The 23,668-nt window shown below is 42.5% G+C and overlaps 1 protein-coding gene across 4 annotated transcripts in view; it reads right to left on the bottom strand.

Moving 5' to 3' along the window:
* Positions 1-23,668, bottom strand: part of LOC120571216 (calcium-binding mitochondrial carrier protein Aralar2) — a 49,336-nt gene that overhangs the window by 1,478 nt on the left and 24,190 nt on the right. For all 4 annotated transcript variants that reach the window (XM_039820022.1, XM_039820023.1, XM_039820024.1 and 1 more), the window contains exons 8-17: positions 22,236-22,329; positions 20,916-21,000; positions 18,438-18,522; positions 16,983-17,141; positions 14,911-14,963; positions 14,524-14,604; positions 9,083-9,223; positions 6,014-6,152; positions 1,591-1,749; positions 708-798 (exon numbers count right to left, since the gene is read on the bottom strand). In XM_039820022.1, coding sequence (XP_039675956.1) covers positions 708-798; positions 1,591-1,749; positions 6,014-6,152; positions 9,083-9,223; positions 14,524-14,604; positions 14,911-14,963; positions 16,983-17,141; positions 18,438-18,522; positions 20,916-21,000; positions 22,236-22,329 — 1,087 coding nt within the window. The remainder of the gene's footprint in view (positions 1-707; positions 799-1,590; positions 1,750-6,013; positions 6,153-9,082; positions 9,224-14,523; positions 14,605-14,910; positions 14,964-16,982; positions 17,142-18,437; positions 18,523-20,915; positions 21,001-22,235; positions 22,330-23,668) is intronic.

The following is a 23,668-nucleotide window of genomic DNA, read 5'->3' as shown; positions in this document are numbered from 1 at the left end:
AAACCGCACCAAATTTTCATTGGATCTGCAATTGATTTTGTTTCAGTGCGAGTCTTTGGGAGAGAGGGAGCAACATGTAAAAGCCACGAGCCACCCATTGACATACATGCATGTGCAACACAGCTGTCCATTAAAAGAAGCACTTTCTTAGTCATTCTGAGAGGTTCACCACCTCTCTTCCCCACTGGGCATTTTTAACTTTAGAAAATGAGTGAATTATTCCTGAGTGATCTATTTTGAGGAGGAAAATGAGCTTGTTTCAATCCCAGAAGTGGGGAAAGTACATGTTCAAGTCAAATGGGTCCTGCCTGCCCTGATCACTATGCGGCTAAACTCTCGAGTTTGAGAAAATTGTCACATCCAGAGCTTCAAGTGAGAGCGTCAGTCGGTGAGCTAATGTGCACGGAAATTATTTTTGGTCTTGTGGCATTTCTTTCTCTCTGGTAGAGGAGGGAGGGCACGCAACAAGAGCAGCTACTGTATGTTGAAATTAACCCCATTGTTCTGGAAGCAGATGGTCGTTGTTAAGGGGATGAACTGGCAGTAATATTCTGTCTTCAAAAAACAATGGCAAGAAGAAATATGTGAGTTTACATTGATTACTGGTAGAGTAATGGGTGCTTTGGAGTTTTGTAATGACAGTAACAAGAAAAGTAAAACTGAAACCCAAGCTTGTTGGAAGGTTAGTAAGAGAGAATTAGACTTACTGTCCTCCAAAGTCGACATAGAACCAGCGCTGGAGGAGTTCGTAGGTCACCAGGGTCACTCCAAACTGAGGCGAGGATCTGAACACACGAGCTGCAGGATGGGGTAGAAATGGGTTTATTTCAATGTATATGTTTGCTAATCTGTGTATAATCAAGCTTTGGTTTCAGAAGTTATGGGGACATGAGGAAAAATCTATAGGAAAAAAATTAAATTAATAAAGCTAATAAAAAGGTTATTCAAGTTAGTGCTATTTCTGTCACGGATTGGTATTTACATCAATATAATATATTAATTTATTTATAAATATATATCAATCTAGCAAATATTGAATAATGATTCTAATTCTAAGAATTGTATGTGTATTGAAGGGAAAAATAGAATGACTTCTCTTTTCTTTCCATGCCATGCCAAACATTTGGCCCATCCCACATAGGATTACAAAACATTACCATTTATCAATCTAAATATGATACACTACTACACCATACCGTATGCATCTCTCTCTCTCTCTCTCTCTCTCTCTCTCTCTCTCTCTCTCCAGACGGAGCTGGGGAGGAGGGGCCAACTTTGCACTGTGTGTGTTTACAGTTAGGGATACTCATTGCATATTATGCCTTCAAAATATTCATGTTATGATATGTTAAAATTATGTTAAAACAAAAAGCACAGTCCTTTACTGTCTTATGTTTGATGTTCAATTCCAGGACCGTTTTAGGAAAATAGTAGCCGCAAATAAAAATAAAGATTCAGATGCTGTATACGGCCTAACAACCTCCACCAATAAGGCAGGGCACCCTGTATATAACCTGAGAAGTGAAACACAGGGCAAAAGTGAAGTAGTACTTTCATCATTAGTATTATGTTGGTCTTATCGAACATTACCTCCAGATCCTTTCCAGAAAGCCCGGGGTCCCTCTTCTCTGAGAATCTTCCAGAAACAGTCCACCAGGCCGCTGTAGGTGGTCTGACCGGCACGTGCCGCCACCTGTAACCTGGTCTTGATCACGTCAGCTGGGGTCACCAGAGAGGCCGCCGGCATGCCTGGGGAGAACAAGGGCTGTTTAGTGGTGTGACACTTTACTCTTTTTAAACAGTCGGATGTGTGTGATTCTAAACAGAGCAGACATTTTAAAATCAGCCCCAAACAAATGAGATGATTTGTAGAAAGCAGCCATCAGTGGTCAAATGAAATCTTGCATATCATCCTAACTGCATCTGATAAAGTGTTTTTTTTCTTTCTTTGTTCCCTGTTTGAAAACACGTCATCTTGGATCTTGACCATCTTGCAGCGAGTCTGCTGCATACATACACTATACACAAGTAGGGGCCAGTTCCCATCACTTCACCATCAACCAATCCATACCACCAGCGAGGCCATTATTTAATCGCTACCTTTTTTCTTCCTTTCCTCCCTCTCCCACTTTTCTTACAGCCGTTTGAACGGGGCCGGACAATGGACGGTAATGAGAGCAATGCACACCGTGTGCCGTACTGTGAAAGTGACTGGCTGACTGAAGGGAGTGACTGCAAAGCCCCCACTCCAGCCACTTCAGCAATGAATGGGCTCAATCATTGATGGCTCGGTCATTACCATCAACTGCCCTCTTGACAATTTATTCTGACTTCTTGGTTTTTGTAACGGCAAAACGAGCTATTCAGAAAGCCTAATCAACTCAGCATTAGGTAGCCGACTGGCACCCGGTGGAGAATGACCACCTGCACTGAACAGAGGAGAGGAGAGGAGAGGAGAGGAGAGGAGGAAGAGGAGAGGAGAGGAGAGGAGAGGGAGGAGGGGAGAGGGAGAGGAGAGGAGAGGAGAGGAGAGGAGAGGTTTTGGTTTTCAAAGTCCCTTTATTGGACCATTTTCAGAGAAGATTCACAATCACCACTCCCCCCCCAACAAAAAAATGTGAACAGTCTCTTTTTGCTTTGTGTATTTTGGACCAAAAATGAACAATTCCAAAGTAAAAACCTCCCCAAAGCCCCCTGAACCCACCTTTAAGAAGCTCTAGCAGAGCTGACAGTCGAGGACACTTAACAAATAAATGTGCTAGTGTTTCCACCTAAAAACAAAAAAACATCTAGGTGCACTCTGTATCTGTTCGTAGCTATAGCCCCATGTACAATCCTCCATTGAAGGTGTGCTGCTTGCTTTTCAACGGGCAGCTTGTACAGGGAACGCCAACTGCCTTTCGGGGAAACGTCTGGACCAAAAAAAACAGTCCACCTCGACTCCTTCAGCTCAGCCAAAGACCGCAGGTTCAGGACCTTTATGCAGGTGGGATTAAGCGCTTTCTTCCCTGCAGCTTGAAACTTGTCCAGGTGAGGGGTTGAAAAAGACAGTAGCTGGCCTGCTTCCCCCTGCCACTCCCCCACAGCTGGGGTGATGGTCAGAGAGGGGAAACTGTACTCCCACCCCTCACTCCACTGATCACACAGAGTCCGATTCTCTACCACAGTTCGCTGAGGTTGCTCCAGGGCAGCACAAACTTCATTCACCACCCTGTTGATCAGCCTGATGGAGGTGATGTTACTACTCGCTCTCAGGACATCAACAGATGTCAGGTGACCCAGTTTGGTACACCCAGCTTCTCTGAGGCTGGCCCTGGCAGACTGTAATATTCGAGCCCTTAAAAAGTTTTTGAAAAACAAAGTTTCCTCAAACAGCCACATTCCCGGAGTTTCATTTGCATCACTAGTACATTTTAGTATCTGCCACGCCTGCAGCACAGAGTTGTAGAAAGAGGTCAGGTCCATATCCTCAGTTTGTAGGAGGAAAAGCTGCTTGTCGTAGCCTAACCGCCCAGCTCTCCTCAGCAGCAATCAGGCTGTATCTAGCCAGCTGGGGCCACAGTTGTATAATATTCTTTGGGCAATTTTTGACTGGATATCCACCAGCCCCTGGGCCCCTTCAGCTACAGGCAGGTAGAAAGCTGTTACCCGAACCCAGTGCCGACCCGACAGAAGAAGTCAACGATGGCCCTCTGAACGTCCTCCATCAGGCCTCTCGGTGGCACGATAGCAATGAGCCTGTGCCAAAGGGTGGAGGCAATCAAGTTATTGGCAACCAGAACTCTTCCCCTATACGGCAATGGCACAGTGGTATATTATATAATACCCATTATGCAGTCTTTTTAACATGGTAAAAGTAACTTGTGTGGGTGCCACATATTTAAGCCTTAAAAGTTAAACTATTATTTTAATTACAGATTTAATATTTTCCTTTCCAAATAAATGGATTGTTTTGTGAATATGATAGCCCAATATCACAAATCAAAAGGGGTTTTATACTCTGTACACCATATAACACCACTCTGTCCTTAGACCCTCAATTTAGAGAAGAAAAATGAGGGGAGAAGAATAGACATTTGCCTTTGTTGGTGCATTGCTGTTTCTTGAGGCGTTACTGCTGATACAAACAAAATGGGGACCCATTGGCAAAAACATTGCACCATTGTGAGACTAGTGATTAAAAAATCCACAGAGTGCCATTAACACTGATATGAAAAAACCACCGAAAAAAACACTCAGATTTAAAAAGGTGAAATCATCAAATGACTGAATGAATTGTTTCTGCTTGAAAAGTGACTCGAACAATTAAACAATTATCAACATAGTTAATTCATTTTCTGTCAATCGATTAATCGATGATTTGACTGATTGTTTCAACTACACGTGACTAAAGACTGAACAACGTGGACACCCCTACCACCCCACAGCGAACAAGGCCAAACATTCCATCCATAACTACTTCTCACATTCAGAGCTGATGTGAGTTGGAGATGGCCAACCCTATGTTCTTCACAGACCAGAGTAATGCCTAGCTAAATAATGCTGTGCAAACTGAGCGTGTAATTCAATTTCCTGTGCTGACTGTAAAACACTAATTGCCAGAATGCTATAACCGCTGATAAATACATTTGAAAGAGGGGCGATAAATGTGTCGAAGGAACCGAAAAAAGAAAAAGAAATCATGAGGCTTGTTTCAGCTCGGATTCTGTGGGCCTTTGCTGCCAGTCTTGTGGTGAGAAACCAGAGAAAAAAATGGAGGGAGGCAGGATTTATGATTTTTCCGTGTTGTGCTGTGCCTCTGCGTCAAAAAGAGAGTGCTGCTGACACGTCTCAGAGGATTCAAAACAAATATTACGTTTTTTACGCAAATGTTCTAAAGCCTTTTAACTTGGCAGGTGAGTGCTGGTCAGTTATTAGCGTTTACCTTACGTTTAAATCCAATATTTAAACTCTGCTTTGGATCATATTTTCATGCAGAGGATAAAGTTATGAAGTCATCAGTGGTTGTTGGTGTTCTTGGCCTCCTTGCTCATTGTGATGACTAACCTACAGACAGGACTGAATGCATTCCTGCATGGTCAACATGCATAAAGTATGCACAAGCATGTTCGTGCGCTTGCCTTCATGTATGTAAGTACATGTCCAATATACTGTATTAAGTTTGGATAGCTTCCCTGTCGGCCTGGTTGGCAAGCATCTGAGGCACTTCCCTGCTGCAGAGCTCCAAAACCCCAGTCCCCAATCACTGAGCAACGCTCTAATTAGCAGCTACCGCCATGGAGCCTGCGGTCATAGGCTGCCTGGCTTCCAAACTCTGAGCTCTGCTACTGTTACTGAAGGCCTGTAGAGCTCTGAGGCGAGAGAGCAGAGTAAGACCTGCTCTCACACTTTGTTCAGAATTAGAGCTGACCAAAGGTTTTTCATAAACTTCATTGCCTCAGGGACTAAACCTTTTTGGCTCACTATGAATGGTGAGGTATTTTACAAGACTAAACGCTGTTGTTCAAGTTGTGGACGCACTCTAAAAGGCTAAACTTTTAAAATGCAGCATGAGATTGTTGATGATTGCACCTGGCCTCGTGAGATCTGTGTATGTCCATAGACGTATACAGTACTGCAGACATTAACACACTTCGTTACACAGTTTGAGATTTTAGTGACCTTTTCAACAGAGATGATCCCAATGAAATCAAATTCCACTTTAAAGCTGCTATAATGCCCATAGCACACCAATTGTGGTAGACAAAATGAATGATGTTTACTGGCAACATTCAGTCTCAACAGTAAACAATAGGAGGCAAAATACAACTTTCCTGCCTTCATTTCTTCTTACGCTTGTGTAGATAACATTATGTTCAGTACTTTGAGAGAAGCTTTCTAGAAAGAACAAATAGGTGCTTTTGATTTTTAGTCCAGGCTCTCTCAGGTATAATTCTGTTGTCTGAAAACGTAAAACTAACCTTTGCCTCTAAACTTGATACTAGCTCTAACTTTTTTTTCTGTTGAAGTATACCTGCCAGCGCTCCAGCAAACAGCATCTTGGCTGGCCCTATCCTTCCGTCCTCCTCCGTGAGGTGAGCCTTGATGTGGGCGTAACAGGGGAAGTAGATGGCTGAGAAGGGGATGTCCCGCAGGAAACATGCCTTGGAACCCTAGAGAAAGACAGTCAGACGGAAAAAGAGATGTTTAGGTCATATATAATAAGAGTTAAACTCTCAGAAAGTGGAATGATATGATGTGATGGGGCTCAGGGGATTCCATCCTTGATTTCTGGCTCAGGTCTCTAAAGATGGATTGTTTTTTTTCAACTGACTGTTCCCAAACCAGATATTCAAGCATCAACTGATGTTACTGCCAAATAAACTACTTCCAAAAGACTCCTGGAACTCTTATAGCAGAGCGAAATATCGACCACAGCATGCCAAACAAATCATTTCTCTCCATATGCAAACAATCTGTGTCCTTAGCAGCAGGTGAGGGAGGCAGCTCCAAAAGCAAAGCTGACAGTAAAAAAAAAAAAAAAAAAAAAGAGTGGGGAAAAGCAAAGAAAGACAGACTGGCTGACGAAGATGACTCCTTGTCTGCCACTGTAAACAACACTATATCATCAAGCCTATTGAGTTTCCTACTGTATTTCAAGCCTGTTGGCCTGCTGCCACCTCCTTGATACATCAACTACAGTCAAAAGAAGGCGTTTAAAGAGCTGGCCAGGGTCTCCCTGTCTTGGACAGGCTTCATTTAACTCCTATGGGATAATGCTTTGGTTTCTACACACACAAACAGAGAGAGGATTGGCAGATACCTGGGCTATCTCTTTCCCTCTCTTTCCTCTGGCACTTCTTGTCTGCCTGTCCCGCCTGCTGGCTGGGGCCCAAGCGGCTGCTGAAAGCTGGGAGATTCTATCGAGGCAGGACAGACAAGCAGCGTCACAGGGACTGGGGACCAGAAGCCTTAATATCAGGGTAATGGTGTTGGACTGGGTAATGCACTGGCAGAGCGGCGACAGAGAGTGTGTGTATATATAATCCTTTTACACCAAGATGAAGTTAACTTGAATACAAGAAGTCCATAAACATGAAACGTCTGGTTGGATATTCCTACACTGACAACTTTCCTCCAGAGATGAGTGGTGGCGCTAGTGCGTTAGCCACCCTACCAACCGGTAGCTCCACCAGCGGAGGGTGAGCGTCAGGATAATTACCCTGACAAAGGCAGCTCTGTGCCTGGGTGCAGCCCCTCCGGAGCCAGCCCGTCTGGGGCTTGCAGGCTGGAGCTCGTCTCCTCCCCGCCTCCCCTCCACCACCACCTCCAACGCCAACACCGCTACTGCTTTCTCAATGCACTTTGTCTCCTGTCTATACATGGACCAGGAGACGAACACAATAAAGTATGTGCACATTTACACACACTCATATGCAGCATTGAGCAGCATTCCCACAGACAGTTGAATGGAGACAGTAGCTATGTGGACACACACACACACACACACTTCAACATAGTCATAAATTACTAGGAGTGAGTGCACAACTACACAAACAAGAGGCAGGTAGACAGAGACAAGAGGAGGCTCCACACTCTATTACAGCCTTGTTAAAAGAACCAAAAGGTTTAAATGGAACTTGTCTGCTCGTACAGGTGGCCACATCAGCAGACAGAAAAAAGCCGCAAACCTGGGGGACGTAAAGTAATAAGGTCCAGTGTGGTAAATGATCAGCAAACTATCAAAATTAAAGTCTTCTCTAAGGAAGGGAGGGGCTTCATTGAAAAATAGTTTATTACTTGGAATTTGACAGCACAAGTGCCATCATCTTACTTGCAAATTAATACAACCGCAGGTATGAGATTGACATTTTCACAGTTGATTGTGTTGACAGTTGAAGCAGAATGTCCCCTGCCGAGCTCCATTAGGACTTATTTATGTAATTTAATTAGACATGCTCTGTTTTACCCTGAGGGCTAATGTCCTTGTCTAGCCAGTTAAGCTGCTAATGTTAGCGGTAGCCACAGCTCGTTCATTGATTCCTATAGCTCTTATGTCTAACTAACTGGTAGCATTAAAAAATAAAAAAACACTGTGTGGCTGTGCACCTCACTGGTACAAACAGACAGATGTTAGAAGTCACAATATATTTATAAAAATAATAATAAAAAGAAGAAAGAAAATAATATTTAAAACACACCAACACAATTATTTTTATATTAGCCCATTATGACATTATAATCTTTCACGCTTGCTTTACAATGTGTTGGCTACATATAACCCTAATATGTTCAAACAGTGCACTGTAATTTTTAGCCCCGTGCCATTGAAAAATACCAATTATGGCAATTAAGGTTAAATACAGCTTTTAGCGTAAATTGTGTCTTTTCTTGTTCTTGAACAGAAGACCACATGGAATTGTTCAGGTAAAGTAATGTATAATTGTACAATAGTTAAATAGAAAAATCACATATGATTTAGTCAAAACAGTAATGAGAAATAATGGATGCTGTGAAATTGTGAGGCTGATGAAAATACAATAGAATGGATACTGGACGTCTAATAATTCCAGTCGCAACAAATCTAACTTGAATTCAGCGTTACATAAAATATGGCTTTCGGCTTTCTCCACGGTTGTACCTCTCAATTTAAGATTATTAAGTTATGTCTGTTTCCCAAAGTTCTATCATCAAAGAAGTAAATGTCTAAAATCTAGTTGCAAACTAGTTGCTTATGCACATTAGGTCAGATACCAGTGTTGGCCTCAATAACTCTTAATGGAACAGTTCAAAACTGACACCTCAGAAGAAGCAAAATCTATTGAAACAGCAATTTCTCGTGTGAAAAATGTGCATTTGTATTTCAAGATAAGAGTTGCATACTGCTGGGGAAAAAACTGCACTCTTATATATACTTTATATATTCTATAAAATTCACAAGCTACAATTCTGCATTCTCTGAAATAATGCAAACAGATCACACCAAAATAGACCGCAAGCATTAAAATACTGTAATAGGAGTGAAAAAAGCACTTGGAAGAATGATTTGTGTCTTAGACATGTGCACTTTACATGCACCTCTGACCCCAACGATGTTTCTCACCTTGTAAAGTCCAAAGAAGCCGAGTTCCCTGATGACGGACAGGGCGCTGACCCTCGGCCCTGTGGTGATCTCTCCTGCCACCTGCAGACGGATCTTTACAATCTCCACAGGGTTGGTGAAGATGACCTGGGAGCCACCAGCCTGGAGGAACAGATAGACAAAAAGAAATCAATGGAATGAACTTCAAGAAGAGAGAGATGGATCAGATACTCAAGTTAAACATGAAAACTGTCTTTAATATATTGCCTGCAGCAATGAACACCCAATTTTAATATACATTTTGTCTGTGTTTAATATGAGATTTTGAGTGTGCTATCTGAGTTCCACTGAGGACAAAACGTTCATTTCAACATAACACACTGATTGAATAAAAAACAACATTTGAATACAATCAAGATTGAAAATGTAACTATCTTGCTTTTACGCAACTGCAGCAAGTGATGCAACTTAACAATAGTGCTGCCTCAGCAACCAGCTGCAAAACAAACATGTAGAGAGGAGAGTACTCCAGCTGATGCAGTAGAGGCTGTCAGCTGTTTGTCTTCATCTCACAAACCCTGCGGGGACTCTGACTTCTCTTCTTCTCTCTGACCTCTCACTTCACACCATTCTCCAAACCTGTACTTGTGAGGGCAACAACACTGCAGCAAGTTCAGACTGGTTTCTTTGCCTTTTAGGTCGGCAGGGCTTTTATGAGTAGAGGTAGCTGCTGTGGGTAGATTTGTGGCGAGACAAATGCAACTGTGTCTAGTCAGGGAACATGACGGCATTTCCAGAATGCTTCTCGATACCGAGAAATGTTTACACCTTTGGGCGTAAGTGGGCTTTTTCTGACTTCTTCGTTTTCCATTTTCCTTTAATTGTTTTTCTCTCGTCCTCTGAATGTCTTTTCCAGTATCGCCTCTCTCCCTTTCCTGCTTTGACCTCTTCTCAAACGATCTCTCTCATCTTCTCCAATATTGTCTCTCTCCTGCTACGGTTGCCAGTGGTTACTGTAGCTACACGCAAAATGGGTGGCACATCGCAATTAGATAGCAATCGGTTGCCATGGTGCCATTTCTGTCTTAAATAGGCCTGGTCTGTTTGTTGTTGTTTCTCTCCTTTTCTCCCCCGCCTTTAGTCACTCCGTTATGAATGATGGATTGTGCTTGTTGCCTCCTGCCTTACGGGAAGACATCAAGCTCAGATCTGCAACATGGGCTTTTTTTGCTCAATTTCCCTCAGTTTTAAGTGTTACCATATATTGCCTACGAGATGAGGAAGAGACAGAGATCATAATAGTCTCATTGAAGGTGTGTGCAGCCGCTTTTTTTTAAAATAACACAGAGTACAGTGGGCTTCAGCTTCCCTTACAGACCCAACGAGAGGCTGTGAATAGCAGGAGGGCTGCCGTTTAAAGCTGCTACATCTCACAGCTAAACCTTTTTATGATTTATTTCATGGAAATAACCTAGTTGATTACATGCTGGTGTAAAGCAATAGCGTAAGCATCAAGAGGCTATTGGCTCCGGCCACTAGCAGTGTTGGCTGCTTCAATTGGATACTAATGAGACTGGAGATGGAGGAGATGAAGATGTTGTTTACTCAAGGAGAGTAAAGAGCAACATTGTTCAGAGAAATGAGCTGACAATTAGTCCTGACAACATGCGATAAAAGGAGCGACAGTGCAGAGCTTTCTGAGCACTTCACCAAACCACGTTCCTACTTAACGGTGGAAAATAACTCAAAAAACTTTGAGCATCCAGGACAAGAGAGGGAGACGAATAGAAACGAGAGGATCGGACAAATAAACAGAGTGAGCTAATGAGAGAGGGAAAGATGGTGAGACAGAAACAAGAGAGAGGAGAAGTCAAAACAAGAGAAGTGAGGGAAGGAGAGGTTGAGGGTTGTGATTATGGAGTGACAGCATTGGCGGCTCTCTGATGATTCCCAGGTAATTACAAGGCAAGGTGATCCTTAGAAACCTGGGACGTCAGCACCTTATGCACGCATCACAGCTCCTGGCTATGTGTGTGTGCTGCAGAGAGCATACCAAGAGCTTAGCCATACCCAACACAAATGCACACGCCAAACACTAACTACATTTGCTGCTATCCATAAATAACAATCCATTTGTACTTAACACTCTTCATGCTACATGTGCAGGTCTGGGTGTGTGTGTTTTAGATTCTCTGATAATGTTTTCATAATTCACAGCAGGCCTTAATAAGAAACTAATTACAAAGACTTGAACCAACCATGCAAACTGTGTTACATTCACAATGAACACGAACAAAGTATTACTGTATTTTGACTCTCAAGTCTTACCCACTTCGCCTCTCAGCAATGACCCAGTAAGTATTTTGTGTAACTTAAGTCCTAAAATGCAGGCCAGTAACTGCCAGATAAGCATCCAGCCAGCTCAGTCAAGGGAGCATGACATTCTTACCAAATAATCATTAGAAACTGGCAACCTGCGCTGGAGCCTAATAGTGCTGAGCGACGGGTTTAGAGAGGGTAGGAGGAGGGAGCAAGAGGAGGAGGAAAGGTGAAAAAAGGGTAGGTGAGAAGAGGATAGTAGCATGTTTAAGAGTAAGAAAAGCAAGAAAAGATGAGATGTGCAGAGAAAAGGATGTGCCAAAACAGCACGGTGATAAGGAGGAGATAAAGATGCTTTGGAAAGCGAACATATAACATACTATTTCCCTGTTATCTATGTCTGTCTTTCTTTCTCTCTTTCTTTCTTTCTTTCTTTCGCTTTATAGACTGTAGACCTGAGGCTGACACTGTGGTCCAAACCAACACTTTCACAGCTACCAAATGATATAAACAGATTTCATGTGCTGTGGCTGGAGCCTCACTAAAAGAGGGAGGGTTTGACGTCTATTGTGTGTGATTGTGTGTGTGTGTGTGTGTGTGTGTGTGTGTGTGTGTGTGTGTATGTGTGTGTGTGTGTGTGTGTGTGTGTAAAATAAAGTGGCAGGCAGAGTGCAGTGCCAGCACTAACACCGGGGCCTCAGCCAGGATGAAAGGAGCTGTCACGACGGCTCGCTGAGGAAAAGAGGAAAAATCCATCCATCCACACTCTTCTCCTCTACATTTATCCTCTCCTCTCCCTATGCATCTGTTATAGTTTTCCTTCTGAATCCATATGTACGGTGGCCGACAGGGGCAAACCGCCCTGCAACTTAAGAAAACACATGCGAATAGACAAAACACAAGCAAATTAAGAAAACATCTTCATTAATTTGACAACACATGCGCAGCATTTAGCAAACACGCTGCAAATACACACAAGCGAATACATAAACGCGCTGCAAATACAGAAATGATGCAAAATGAAAAGCACACAAACCCCGAGAACAAAAGCAACAGAAAAACGCTGCATCCAGTTTACACAACGGAAGGCGAGGTTACGTCAGAGAGAGTGGATAATTTGTTTTCCTAATTTTTTTATTAGATTTTTAATAAGTGTTCTACTTTTCAGTAACATATATGGGCTAACTAGTGTTAGCTAGCAAGCTCTTGTGGAAGTCAGTCTCTAACATGGTATCTATGTAAACCTGTTGTTATAATACCGTAAAAGACTAGGGCCAAATGTAAAGATGAACATGCACGATTTTATGTTGCCTCTTTTACTATACTTTTTCTTCCGTTTGCAAAAGAAACATTTTATCTGCGCGCGCTCGCTCTCTCTCTCTCTCTCTCTCTCTCTCTCTCTCTCTCTCTCTCTCTCTCTCTCTCTCTCTCTCTCTCCCCTCCCTGTGGGGTCGAAAATAAAGTTGTTCCACTTAGCGCTCCCCCTAGAGGCCTGGAGAATTTCCGTTGTGTAAACTGGATGCAGCGTTTTTCTGTTGCATTTGTTTTCGGGGTTTGCGTGCTTTTAATTTTGCATCATTTCTATATTTGCAGCACGTTTATGTATTTGATAAATGCTGCGCATGTCTTGTCAAATTAATGAAGATGTTTTCTTAATTTGCTTGTGTTTTGTCTATCTGCATGTGTTTGTTTTAGTTGCAGTGCGTTTGCCCCTGTCAGCCACCATACGTATGGGTATTAAAAAGGCAACCACTACTTTTCACACCCAGTACAGTGAAGAACATTTCTTCAGTATATTTGCTTTCCTGTGGTTACTACACTTTTTCATTTTTGTCTCGGTCACAAAACAAAATCGCTCACAAAATAATCCGCAATCTGTACCATGCTAAAACATTTCTTAAACATATTCCTAGAACTAATAAGGTCAATTGAATGTGCATGAGTGGAGCTAAACCCATAATGACTTGTGTATCCTGAAATACTTTGCTTTAGTGATCAGCATCAAAAGAGGGTTGAGTGAAAGACCTTCTTTCATTTGCTCAGGCTAAAACTGCCGGCCTCGGTGGACACACAGTGTGTGTGTGTGTGGGTGATTGTGTATATGTGTGTGTGTGTGTGTGTGTGCGTTGGGGGTAGACTGTGACAGCTCAGTGATCAAAACCTATGATGGGAGGGGAGCATGTAACAGGCTGGTAGGGGTCTCAGGTAGCAGCTGCTGTCAATCTTCATCTCCTCCTTGTAAGTAAGTGTGTGTGTCGGTGTGTGTGTGTGTGTGTGTGTGTGTGTGTGTGTGTGTGTGTGTGTGTGTCCGTACACCTGTATGCTCTTCTGTTTGTCCGCATGCACACACTCCTGTGAGCATGTACAGTATGCCCATTTGCTCTTTCATGTGTGATCGTTACACGTTCCATCAACAAACAGCAACTTCTGGCCTCCAAACAGGTCAATGTCTGTCTGCTCAACTGTCAGAAGGGCGGCACTCAGAAAACAGGTAAACATAGTTAAGAGATGTATGATACACTGAATGCGTACTGTACAGCATCATTTCAGCACAGTGCACTTCTTAGAACCTGGATGATGAAGAGGGAGAGAGGTTCCATGTTTAGGCTTTTATGGAAAAGAAGGTGAACACTGAAAAATGTAACGTTGACTGTATTTGAGAAACGTACCTGCACACTGTTGCAAACATACTGAATAGCTGTGGTCATATTCATACTGACAACACTCTCATAGAACTCGTAGGAGAGATTTCTCAGAGTGACTCTAGGAACTGGGAGGAACCTTTACCTTGGTGAAGAAGTGTGACTGTTAGGTATGATTAGACACTCTTACCTGATTATGCAAACTTCTGTCTGTTTTAGTCAGAAGCAGACACCATACTTACATAACAGTCTATGTCAATCCCTCTTTAATCAATACTTAGAGCTAATGCTTTTGACAAAGTGATATAAAACGTTTAGGCTTTTTTTCCATTTCACTGCTATATTTTTTTAAAGTTGATGGGATGAAAGAAATGCCATTTAATGTACCACTCAATAGTCAATCTGCCTTAAATTCTGTCCAGGTTTTTATCACTGACCTAGTTCTACACTTTACTTGCAAACAAGCAAATAAAAGTTCCCATTACAAAATGGTTGACTTACACATCCACCGGCCAGGATCTCAGCTGCCAGCGGGACTGTGCCATCATTCTGTCTGGTCTTTCCTCGCACAAAGTCATTCACCTTCAAATACAAAGGTTCCAATATCAGGCAAAGGATTGCTGGTATGGTCGAACACGATATGAATATACAGTCAATATACAGTGTACAATGTTTTATGTAGGACCTGAAAATGTAGAAAATGTCCAGATTATTCAGTTATGTGCATGTAACTAGTGGGTCATTATTCACATCTATTTGTGTATTATGTGTGTAGTATCGTATAATATAAAACCCATCAAAAAGATTGAAGCAATGGAAGAACCTCTGGAAGAAATATGTGAATGTGAATGTGAATGTGCATGTGCGCTTTCTAATGCAGCGACTTACTGTGAGCTTTATGGCTTTCTCGGGCGCCACACCCAGTAGCTGTGGTACAAGACCTATCATTAGAAAACGTCGAGATGATTAGAAAAAAAGAGGGCTGTGGTACCCCTACTCCCTCACATACATACACATACATATACATACACCACTTCCACACAATCCACATGATGTGTGGCTTCCCGCTGCATGCGTCCGACCCTGTAAGATCCTCCAGACGTTAATGAAATCTATTGATGTGGAGTGTGGGGACATCAGAGTAGCAACAAGAGAGAGAGAGGAAGAAGGGGTTAAGAGAGGATGAAGAGAGAGAAACTGCTTCCCAGAATAGGAAAAAAGGGCAGAGTATAAAACAAACCAACCAAAAGTTTACGCAGACCTCAATTACAACCCAGAGCAGGATAAAAATAAACAAAATAATCACAACAGAGCACAATGAAAGTTGGCCCCCTACCCAGCCCCAAGGCAAGCAAGCACACACACACACACACACACACACACACACACACACACACACACACACACACACACACACACACACACACACACACACTTCCTCAAAGCAACAAACCGTTAATAATCTACAGTAGTTTGTGTGTAGCAAGGGAGGCCACACACACACACACACACACACACACACACACACACACACACACACACACACACACACACACACACACACACACACACACACACACACACACACACACACACACACACACACAATCATATACTCAATTTGGAACTTGGCTAAAGGACCTGATGCCTGGACCTCATAAAAAGAGCAAACCAAAATCATTTTTGAATTATTTTTTTCCCTAAAAGCTGACATACTTTTAACATCAAAGAATATACATGCAGGACATTGGAAAATACACCTAATTTATTTTTCGTTAAATCATACCCCCCAAAAATGGTCCTGTTGGTCTTGTGCCACTCTGTTTATGAGAGATCCTGACATTATGCTACATTAGTAATTGTGTCAATTTTGCGCCGCTTGATTCCACATCCTTCACTTAGCAGATTTATTTCCGATGTCTTCAGCGAAGGCACTTTCAACTTATATTACATAACTACAGCTTGTCTGTCAGGAATACCTGACTGTCTGGCCATCTATCTGGAGCCAGACCTGTCTGTCTCTGCGTCTGTGAAGCCATTGCACTCTTGATGGCTTTTGTGTTTCAGACAGAAATTCAAGTTTCAGTTTCCTCTCGGGAGCCCGTGCTGTCAATCAGAATCATGGGATTTTAAAAAGTCCCTGCCAACGTTCTAGGGGACCTTTTTTCAATCCTTCTTCAATCCGACCCGACAATACCGACACAGACACCCTAACCCCAGCTTCTGAAGACAGGGCAGGTAGTCATTAGGGATGTCGTGCCCTGGTATGTGCGTACCTGAATGCCCAAGGAGTGTGTGTATTGCATACATACTTGCTTAGTCTGTGTATGCCTCTGTATGAGTGTGTAAGTCCAGACATGCGACATCACCACATCGTGACACAGGCCTAATGGTATGTGGCCTTGCGTGTGACGTTTATTGTCCTGCTCTGAAAGTCCCCAGCCAGCCGGTAATCACTTCAAAGGAGACAGGTCAACAGAGAGGTGAACTCACACAGCCCTCCTGTCCACCCTACACTTTTCTTCTCCTCTCGTCTCCTCTTCCTTCTCTTCACTTTTATTGTCCAGTCTCACATCTAAGCCCCTTTTTTTTCAAAACCTGTTTTGTGGATTTGACTGCCTGTGTGTCATTTTTTTCTCAAAGCTCTCTGTAAATATAAATTTGGGGATGGACTTAAGCCAATTTATTTTAGTTGCGACTTACTAATAACATTTGTTGTATGTTAAACCTACTTGGTACATTGCTCTCAAGCATGACCATGGTAACCACCATGATCTTGGAAATACTGTTGTAGTGTTTTTTTTTTTTTTACATGTTGTGAAGAATATCTGGAAAGTACATGTGGTGCATCATTGTGAATGTATAATAAACACTCCAGCATGTAAAAGCTACAGTAGCTGCTGCACTATTAATACAGAATAAATTGGAGATTTCAATTTGTGTCCATGCATACTACTAACCTCGGTAAAGGCCAAAGACGCCCTCGTAGCGCACCACCTTCTTGAAGCAGTCAAAGCTGTTCTTGTACATGAGCTCTCCCACCAGGGAGCCACTGCCCCTCTGGTTTTGCATGCGTGTCTTCACCAGATCAATGGGGTACACTGCTGTGGCACCCACAGCTACAGAGAATAAAAAAATGGTTATTTATATACTGATTACATGTTATAAGGGTACGGTTTGTTTATATACACATTTTCACATATAAGTGGTTTACCGTTATGATCATGCCACCATTGTTCTCCCCCTGCTTTAACCAGCATCAGTATCCCACCCTTGTGCCTTAAATCTTTGTCTTTTGCAAGTGAAGACAGCTGTAATAAATTAAGTTGAAAAATGCTACAGACACAAATGTGTAGAGGTAAAGAGAAAATAGTGTTGTTAGGGTGATATTTGATTATAATGATTTGAAGATACCAGGTTTTTTTTTGTTTTTTTTTACTATTGTCCAACTAGAGATGTAGATTAAATGGTTAACCAATGAATGAAACAAATCTCAGGAACCCACTCATGAACAGGAAACATTCATCAGGTTAAAACTAGCAACTTATGACAAGTTTGTGCTGTACAGTTTTGTAATACAAATGGGAAGTCTTTTACTAGAAAAATTCACAGAAAGAAGTAAGAGAGGTGTGCTGTGAGCACTGCAAACAAAAACCCACTCACTTCTATTATATTGGGGTGAAAAACAAAAAAAAGCAGGTAGCTTTGCTAAATACCAGTGGAGATAGGTGAGAAAATATGTCTGTAATTTGGGTGAGCTAAAGAAGAAGAGGAAAAGGCGGAGAAGGAAGGGGAAGTCTGTGGGGGTTATGTTGAGAAAAACGTCAAAGTGTTTTGAGTCCCAGTGTCTTCGGTCCGTCAGACGGACACAAACAAAAAGAACCGACCCAAGGCGACAGACTTAATTAGAGAGAGACCGAGAGAGAAGAAGGGATGACAGAGCCATACCTCCTTATTAAGCTGTCTCCCTTGGGATAGAAGGAGGAGAAATGAAGGAAGGGAGGAGGATAAGAAAAACAGTGGGGAGTCTGAAGCCAAACACAAGGCCTAGGCACCACCCTTCACCCCCACCCTCATCCTCCCTCTTCTGATCACTCACACAGGTACAAAAGAATCCACACAGGAGGGTTTTCCCAAGGCACACAGAGAGGCGAGAGGCAGGACAGAGCGAAGCAGAGGGATAGTAGAACGGGCAAAAGATAGAGAGAGAAAAAGAAAGCGAGGGAGCTTCTCTTTAAGCAGGGGAGCAACCAATGCTCTCGTAAGCAAGGGAAAGGGCAATAGAGGAACCATTGTCCTCTCTCTTACAGTTTTCTCATGAGAACAGCAGAGGGTGGGGGGGCAGGTATACACGCAAGCAAGTAGGTGGGTGGTGGGGTGAAGAATGCAGGGAGCCAATGGGGCGTGACTCTTACCCCCCGCCACTGAGCCAAGGGAGAACCTGTAGGCCGACTCTGCAACCTGGACGAGGACGGGGCGGGAGACGTCACTGCCCAACTGCTGCTCGCACAGCGGGAAAGAGACAATGAAAACATTAGTGCACAAGTGGGACACAACAAATTAACAACAGAGAGACATGACACAAGACAAGCCACTGTTTCAGACATTTATTTCTCTCTACCAATCCACATACACTTCAACACTATTTCTCATAAAATGTTGCATGCAACATCCGACTATTAAATCAATCATTTGTCACACCTGCTGTATAGTGTTTGACAGCAAGTCTCAATTCCATGATGGACATTGGTATACAGCATAATGGTCAATTAATAAAACTAGGCAGACAAGAAACAGAGGGGGGAGCTACTTGAATATAAGAGTATGTAAATGTTTTTAATTGGTGAGATAGTGCACACTAAACATGTGTGAAAGTCATAGAATACAAGGTGTTAATATGCAGTAAACACAGTATTAACATTAAAAAAATTAAGGCCACAACTGTGTGTAAAGTATTACTGTTTGTCAAAAGCTGTAACCAGACAATGTTTGGCATTATTAAATAAGTTAAACAAATAATTTGTATTTTTGTTGTTGATAGATTGAGTTAGAAATACAGAAGATATTAAGCTGTCTAGGTTTTATGTAACTCTCTTCTGTCCTGGCTGATTTGAAGTACAATATATAATTTTGTCCCAATGTTCAATTTGGATGTAATCACACTTCATAAATATTTTAACATCTCTAATAAAAAACAAACACATAAATTAGGTATTCTTTCTGATTCAAAGTATCAAAAGTATAGTGTTTATTCAACATACAATAACACAGTTTTCATTTACATATGATGCATAATAACTTCTTTCAAATACACATATTCCATGTATTGCCCTTCTCAACCTGAACTAAGCATAAATGCAAAGCTGCTTATATCATCTGTTGGCATACTTGACCATTTTTATTTCCACTGCTTCGAGTTTTCTATTGCTCACTTGGGTTGACAGTCTCACCATTTGGGCTTTTGTCAAATAAAACTGGAATCAAAGTGATCTTAGTACACCCTTGTGATCATTACCATGATATGCAAAGAGCAGAATAGTGTTAGTAGCCAGCATTAGTAACATTAGACACACTCTCCTCTCCACCTGAGGTACCTGTTGCCTTGTCTGGTCTGCCCAGGCCTGGCCTCTCGACCCTGGGGAGAGGAGGGGTGGAGTATTGTAAGTGTGTGTGCGTGCGTGCGTGTGTGCGTGTGTGCCTGCGTGCGTGCGTGTGTGTGTGAGGGGAGGGGGATGGGAGTCTAGAACAGGTCCACTTGTCAGAGTGAACTCCCACCCCCTTCTACAAATCATCCCCAGAGGTTTCTTTCTGCCCAAATGTCTCCTTTAAACAGAACGTTCTCCGCTTCTACCATCTTCCTCAGCTCTGTCTGCCTAAGGACTCATGAGTCTTGGCAATACTGACTGTCAGGATGTTTGAGGGAGAAAGAGGGAACACGTTAACAGGATATAAAGAGAGAAAAGGCAAACCGATAAACATGTAGAGAAATAAGAGAGAGGGAGAGAAAAGCAGATCAAATAAGGAAATGGAGAGAACTAGCAAAAGATGAGGAGAGAGAGCTCCAGCTAGCTGGCGGCCAGCCCCTGAGGCCAAACCACAAGGGCCTAAAGTGGCTCATTGTGGTGGGACTGGCGTCTGTGTAGTGCTGGGCCCCTTTGCTTTCTCCCCTTTGGCCCCCGCCTGCTCCAATATGGCCTGGCCAAGCCTTTACTGTAGCGCTGAAACCCACCAGGCAACACAACTCTGACCAAACAGCCCAAGAAGGAAAACAGTGCTCTGCTCATCTGTCTGGCTGTCCAATAAGTTCTTCTTCCTTTTCTTCATTACCAATTATTCTTGTTAGCTGCTGCAAAGTCTCTTCAAATCTATCATATGCAACGTGAAGCCTGTTTGAGGTTTATAAGGCCTTAAGGATGGCTCTGCTTGTCTTTCCTGGATTTGTGAGTTTTTTCTTTATGTTTTTTTTATCAACCACATGTCAGGGAGAGGTCTAGTGGTGTTTTCGCTCAAAAAGTCTGTGATGGGAAGTTGGTCTAAACCTGAACCTTTGAAATTGTGCGGGGACAAACACTGGTAGGTTTTGGGGGCAAACTTTCCACTTTATTTCTGACAAAACTTGTTTGCATCTGTATCTCCTGTATTTTTTTTACTTTCATGTAACTCTAAAACAACGTCTCAGTGAACGAATTGTGTAATTCATGACAAATCAAACTGATGTTTTGGTTTAGGGGATTAATTACTTGTGAACAGGAGATATCATTAACCTTAATTACAAATCTGAGTCCTCTGCATGGTGACATCCAGCCCTAGAGAATGTACTGAGACGGAAAAAAAGAGAGCTGCCAGCGTGGAAGAGGAAACCAAACACATCAACAAGTCTTCATATTCTGTACCTGTCTCTGGACCTCAGCCAAGTTGTAGGGAAGGGCGCCTTCCTCCAGTGCAGCGATCTGCTCAATGTCCACTAAACCAACACGTCTGACGAGGAGAGAGAATGGAGAGAGTGAGAGGTTTCAAGTAACTTTCAACTGTTGTAAAAACTCTCAGAGGAATATAATATTTCATCAATGCATCAACAAGTCCATGACCTTTGGAAGCACGATCTGTCAGTCTGAAGTTACTCAAAGTTTACGGATACTTTGCCATCGTTCCATGTGAAAATATTGTGGCATTCAAAAATCCAGGCCTGTGCTTGGCATGGTTGAGTAAGACAACTGATCTATAGGAACTGACAACTCCCACTCCTTTATCCCTTCATCCAAGTATAACAAAGATATTTAACCTTTGGATTTAAAACTACTGCCTTTTCTGAGTCTTTCCATTGCGTCTCTATGGCGGTCCCAGATTTCCCAGGCTGAGGGAATGGGGAACGCCAAATCCCCCACCCACCCCTCTCCTCTGAATATTGGGGCTATTATCTCTCGCATCTCCAATCAAGGGGAGTGGAGAGGGCTATTAAAGTATCCCATTGCCCAGAAATAATAATCAGGTGGTGTCTCAGGCCAGGGTTAGGAATTATGAGTGAACTGGTTGGGCTGCAAGGCAGACGCAAAGGAAGTGGGGGAATGTGAAACACATACAGTTGTTGTGTGCCACGGATCATAGGTGCTGGAATTGCCCTTTTCTTAAGATAAATAGGAGTTTGGATTGGTTTTGGACTGAGAGATGATTCTCTGGCACTGATGTAGTCATGTCTGACTCTTCTGATCCTTTGCAGAGAAGTTTGAGGAAAAAGAAAGCACTCGTCTCTCTGAGGTATGGACCCCGGGGCTAAAGGTGCACTTTGGGGGGCAAGTGTGGGATAGACTTGCTCTTTAGAACTCCCTGACTAACTGAAGAAAATATTAAATGACGTAAGTATGAATTCAGTTGTGAGATGCTATTCCTCCATTACAGCTGTAACATACCTAAAATGTTCTCAGTGAAACACAGAATAAATGCCTAAACCTGCTTGGCCACCATATCTACATTACTAATGATTATTTCCTTAGAGATTATATGATCCACCCCTAGCCTAGATTAAATACAGAAAAGCAAGTTATACCCAAATCACTGTCGCATTATCAAAATGGAGGTATTAAATCAAAGCAAGCATAATTTTTGTGTGTGTCTTTTTTGGGCATAAGAGGTGTGTGTGTGTGTGTGTGTGTGTGTGTGTGTGTGTGTGTGTGTGTGTGTGTGTGTGTGTGTGTGTGTGTGTGTGTGTGTTTTACCCTCGGGGCTCTGACAGGTCAGCCAGCTGAAAGAGGATGTCGACCTCCATGGGTGTCACCTGGCCGAACCTCTGAGCTGCCACAATGAACTCCTCTACAATAAAGACATATTTTTGTATTTAGTTTTTACTAAAATGAAGAGCACCACACCTTAACATACAAACCAACATTAACAGATATACACACAGATTAAAAAAAAATAAAAAAAATTGGGGAAACTAATATATAAGCATTGCCATAAAATATAAATATCTTAATCCATTTTTTCACTGCCAATCTGTTTCCAGGTCATGGTGGCAGCAAACTCAGCAGATGTTCCAACAGCCGAGAGGTTTTTCTCCTCAGCCACATCCTCTAGTCTCTCGACCTGGGGGATCCCCAGCTATTCCCAGGCCAGATGGGATACATATAATTCCTCCAGTGTGTTCTGGGTCTGGGGACATCTACAGCGAGGCACACAGGGAGCATCATGATCAGATCCCTGAGCAACCTAAACTGCCTCCTTTTAATAGGAATAAGCCGCAATCTCTGAGCTCCTTCTTAATGTTTGCGCCAACTCTTGATACCAACTCAAAGCTCATGACCACTGGTACAGGAACGGAGATTGACAGGTAACTTGAGAGCCTCAGCTAAAGTGTACAACATGCACAAGACTGTCAGGACGGGGGACCAAACTGGCTGTCCATGTCATGCTCCATTTTACAAAGATACGTGCAACTTTATATCACCTTAACTCAAAGCAGGCAATTGAGGGGTTTTTTACCTAAAATTTGGAGGTGCCGGAAATGATCCTAACAGCTGCACAGCTGGCTTCAAACTGCCCCAGTGCATGCTGGGTCAAGCCCTGATGGAGCCAACAGAACTACATCATCAGCAATAAGCAATGCAATTGAGATGTCACCAAACTGAACACTCTCAACTCCTTGGCTGTGCTTGGGATGCTGTCCATGAAAATTACAAACAGAATAGGTGACGAGGAACAACCTGGATGGATCCCAAAGCCCAATGAGAAAATATTTGACCTACTGTACAAAATGCAGACACAGCTCTTTGGGCAGGACTAGATGGATGTAATAAACAGACCTGGCACCCAATTTTGAGGCACTAATTTTGTTGCAAAAGTGAAAAGCTGGCCCACTGTTTCAGTTTCACAAGCAAAACAGAATATGTATTGCTCCTCCTAAATCCAAGGCTCAATAAGCAGTGAATTTATAATTCCATATTATTTTAGTGTAAGTTCAAGGGATTACTATATCTTAAAATGTTTTACTTATTTTTCCCATGGGAAAGGCACATGTATCCACTTCAATTGATTTGTCAGGGCTTTGGTATAAAGTAGCAGAGCAAAAAATCTCTTTCAATACCTATCTGAGTTGGTACGTTCACTTTGTCATATGTTTTCATGACTGCGAAATGTATTGCACACTGCCATT

The sequence above is a fragment of the Perca fluviatilis genome, chromosome 13, assembly GCF_010015445.1.
Source record: "Perca fluviatilis chromosome 13, GENO_Pfluv_1.0, whole genome shotgun sequence".
Lineage (NCBI taxonomy): Eukaryota > Metazoa > Chordata > Actinopteri > Perciformes > Percidae > Perca > Perca fluviatilis.
Note: the sequence above shows the minus strand (reverse complement) of the source record. Positions and strands in the feature narration are given on the sequence as shown.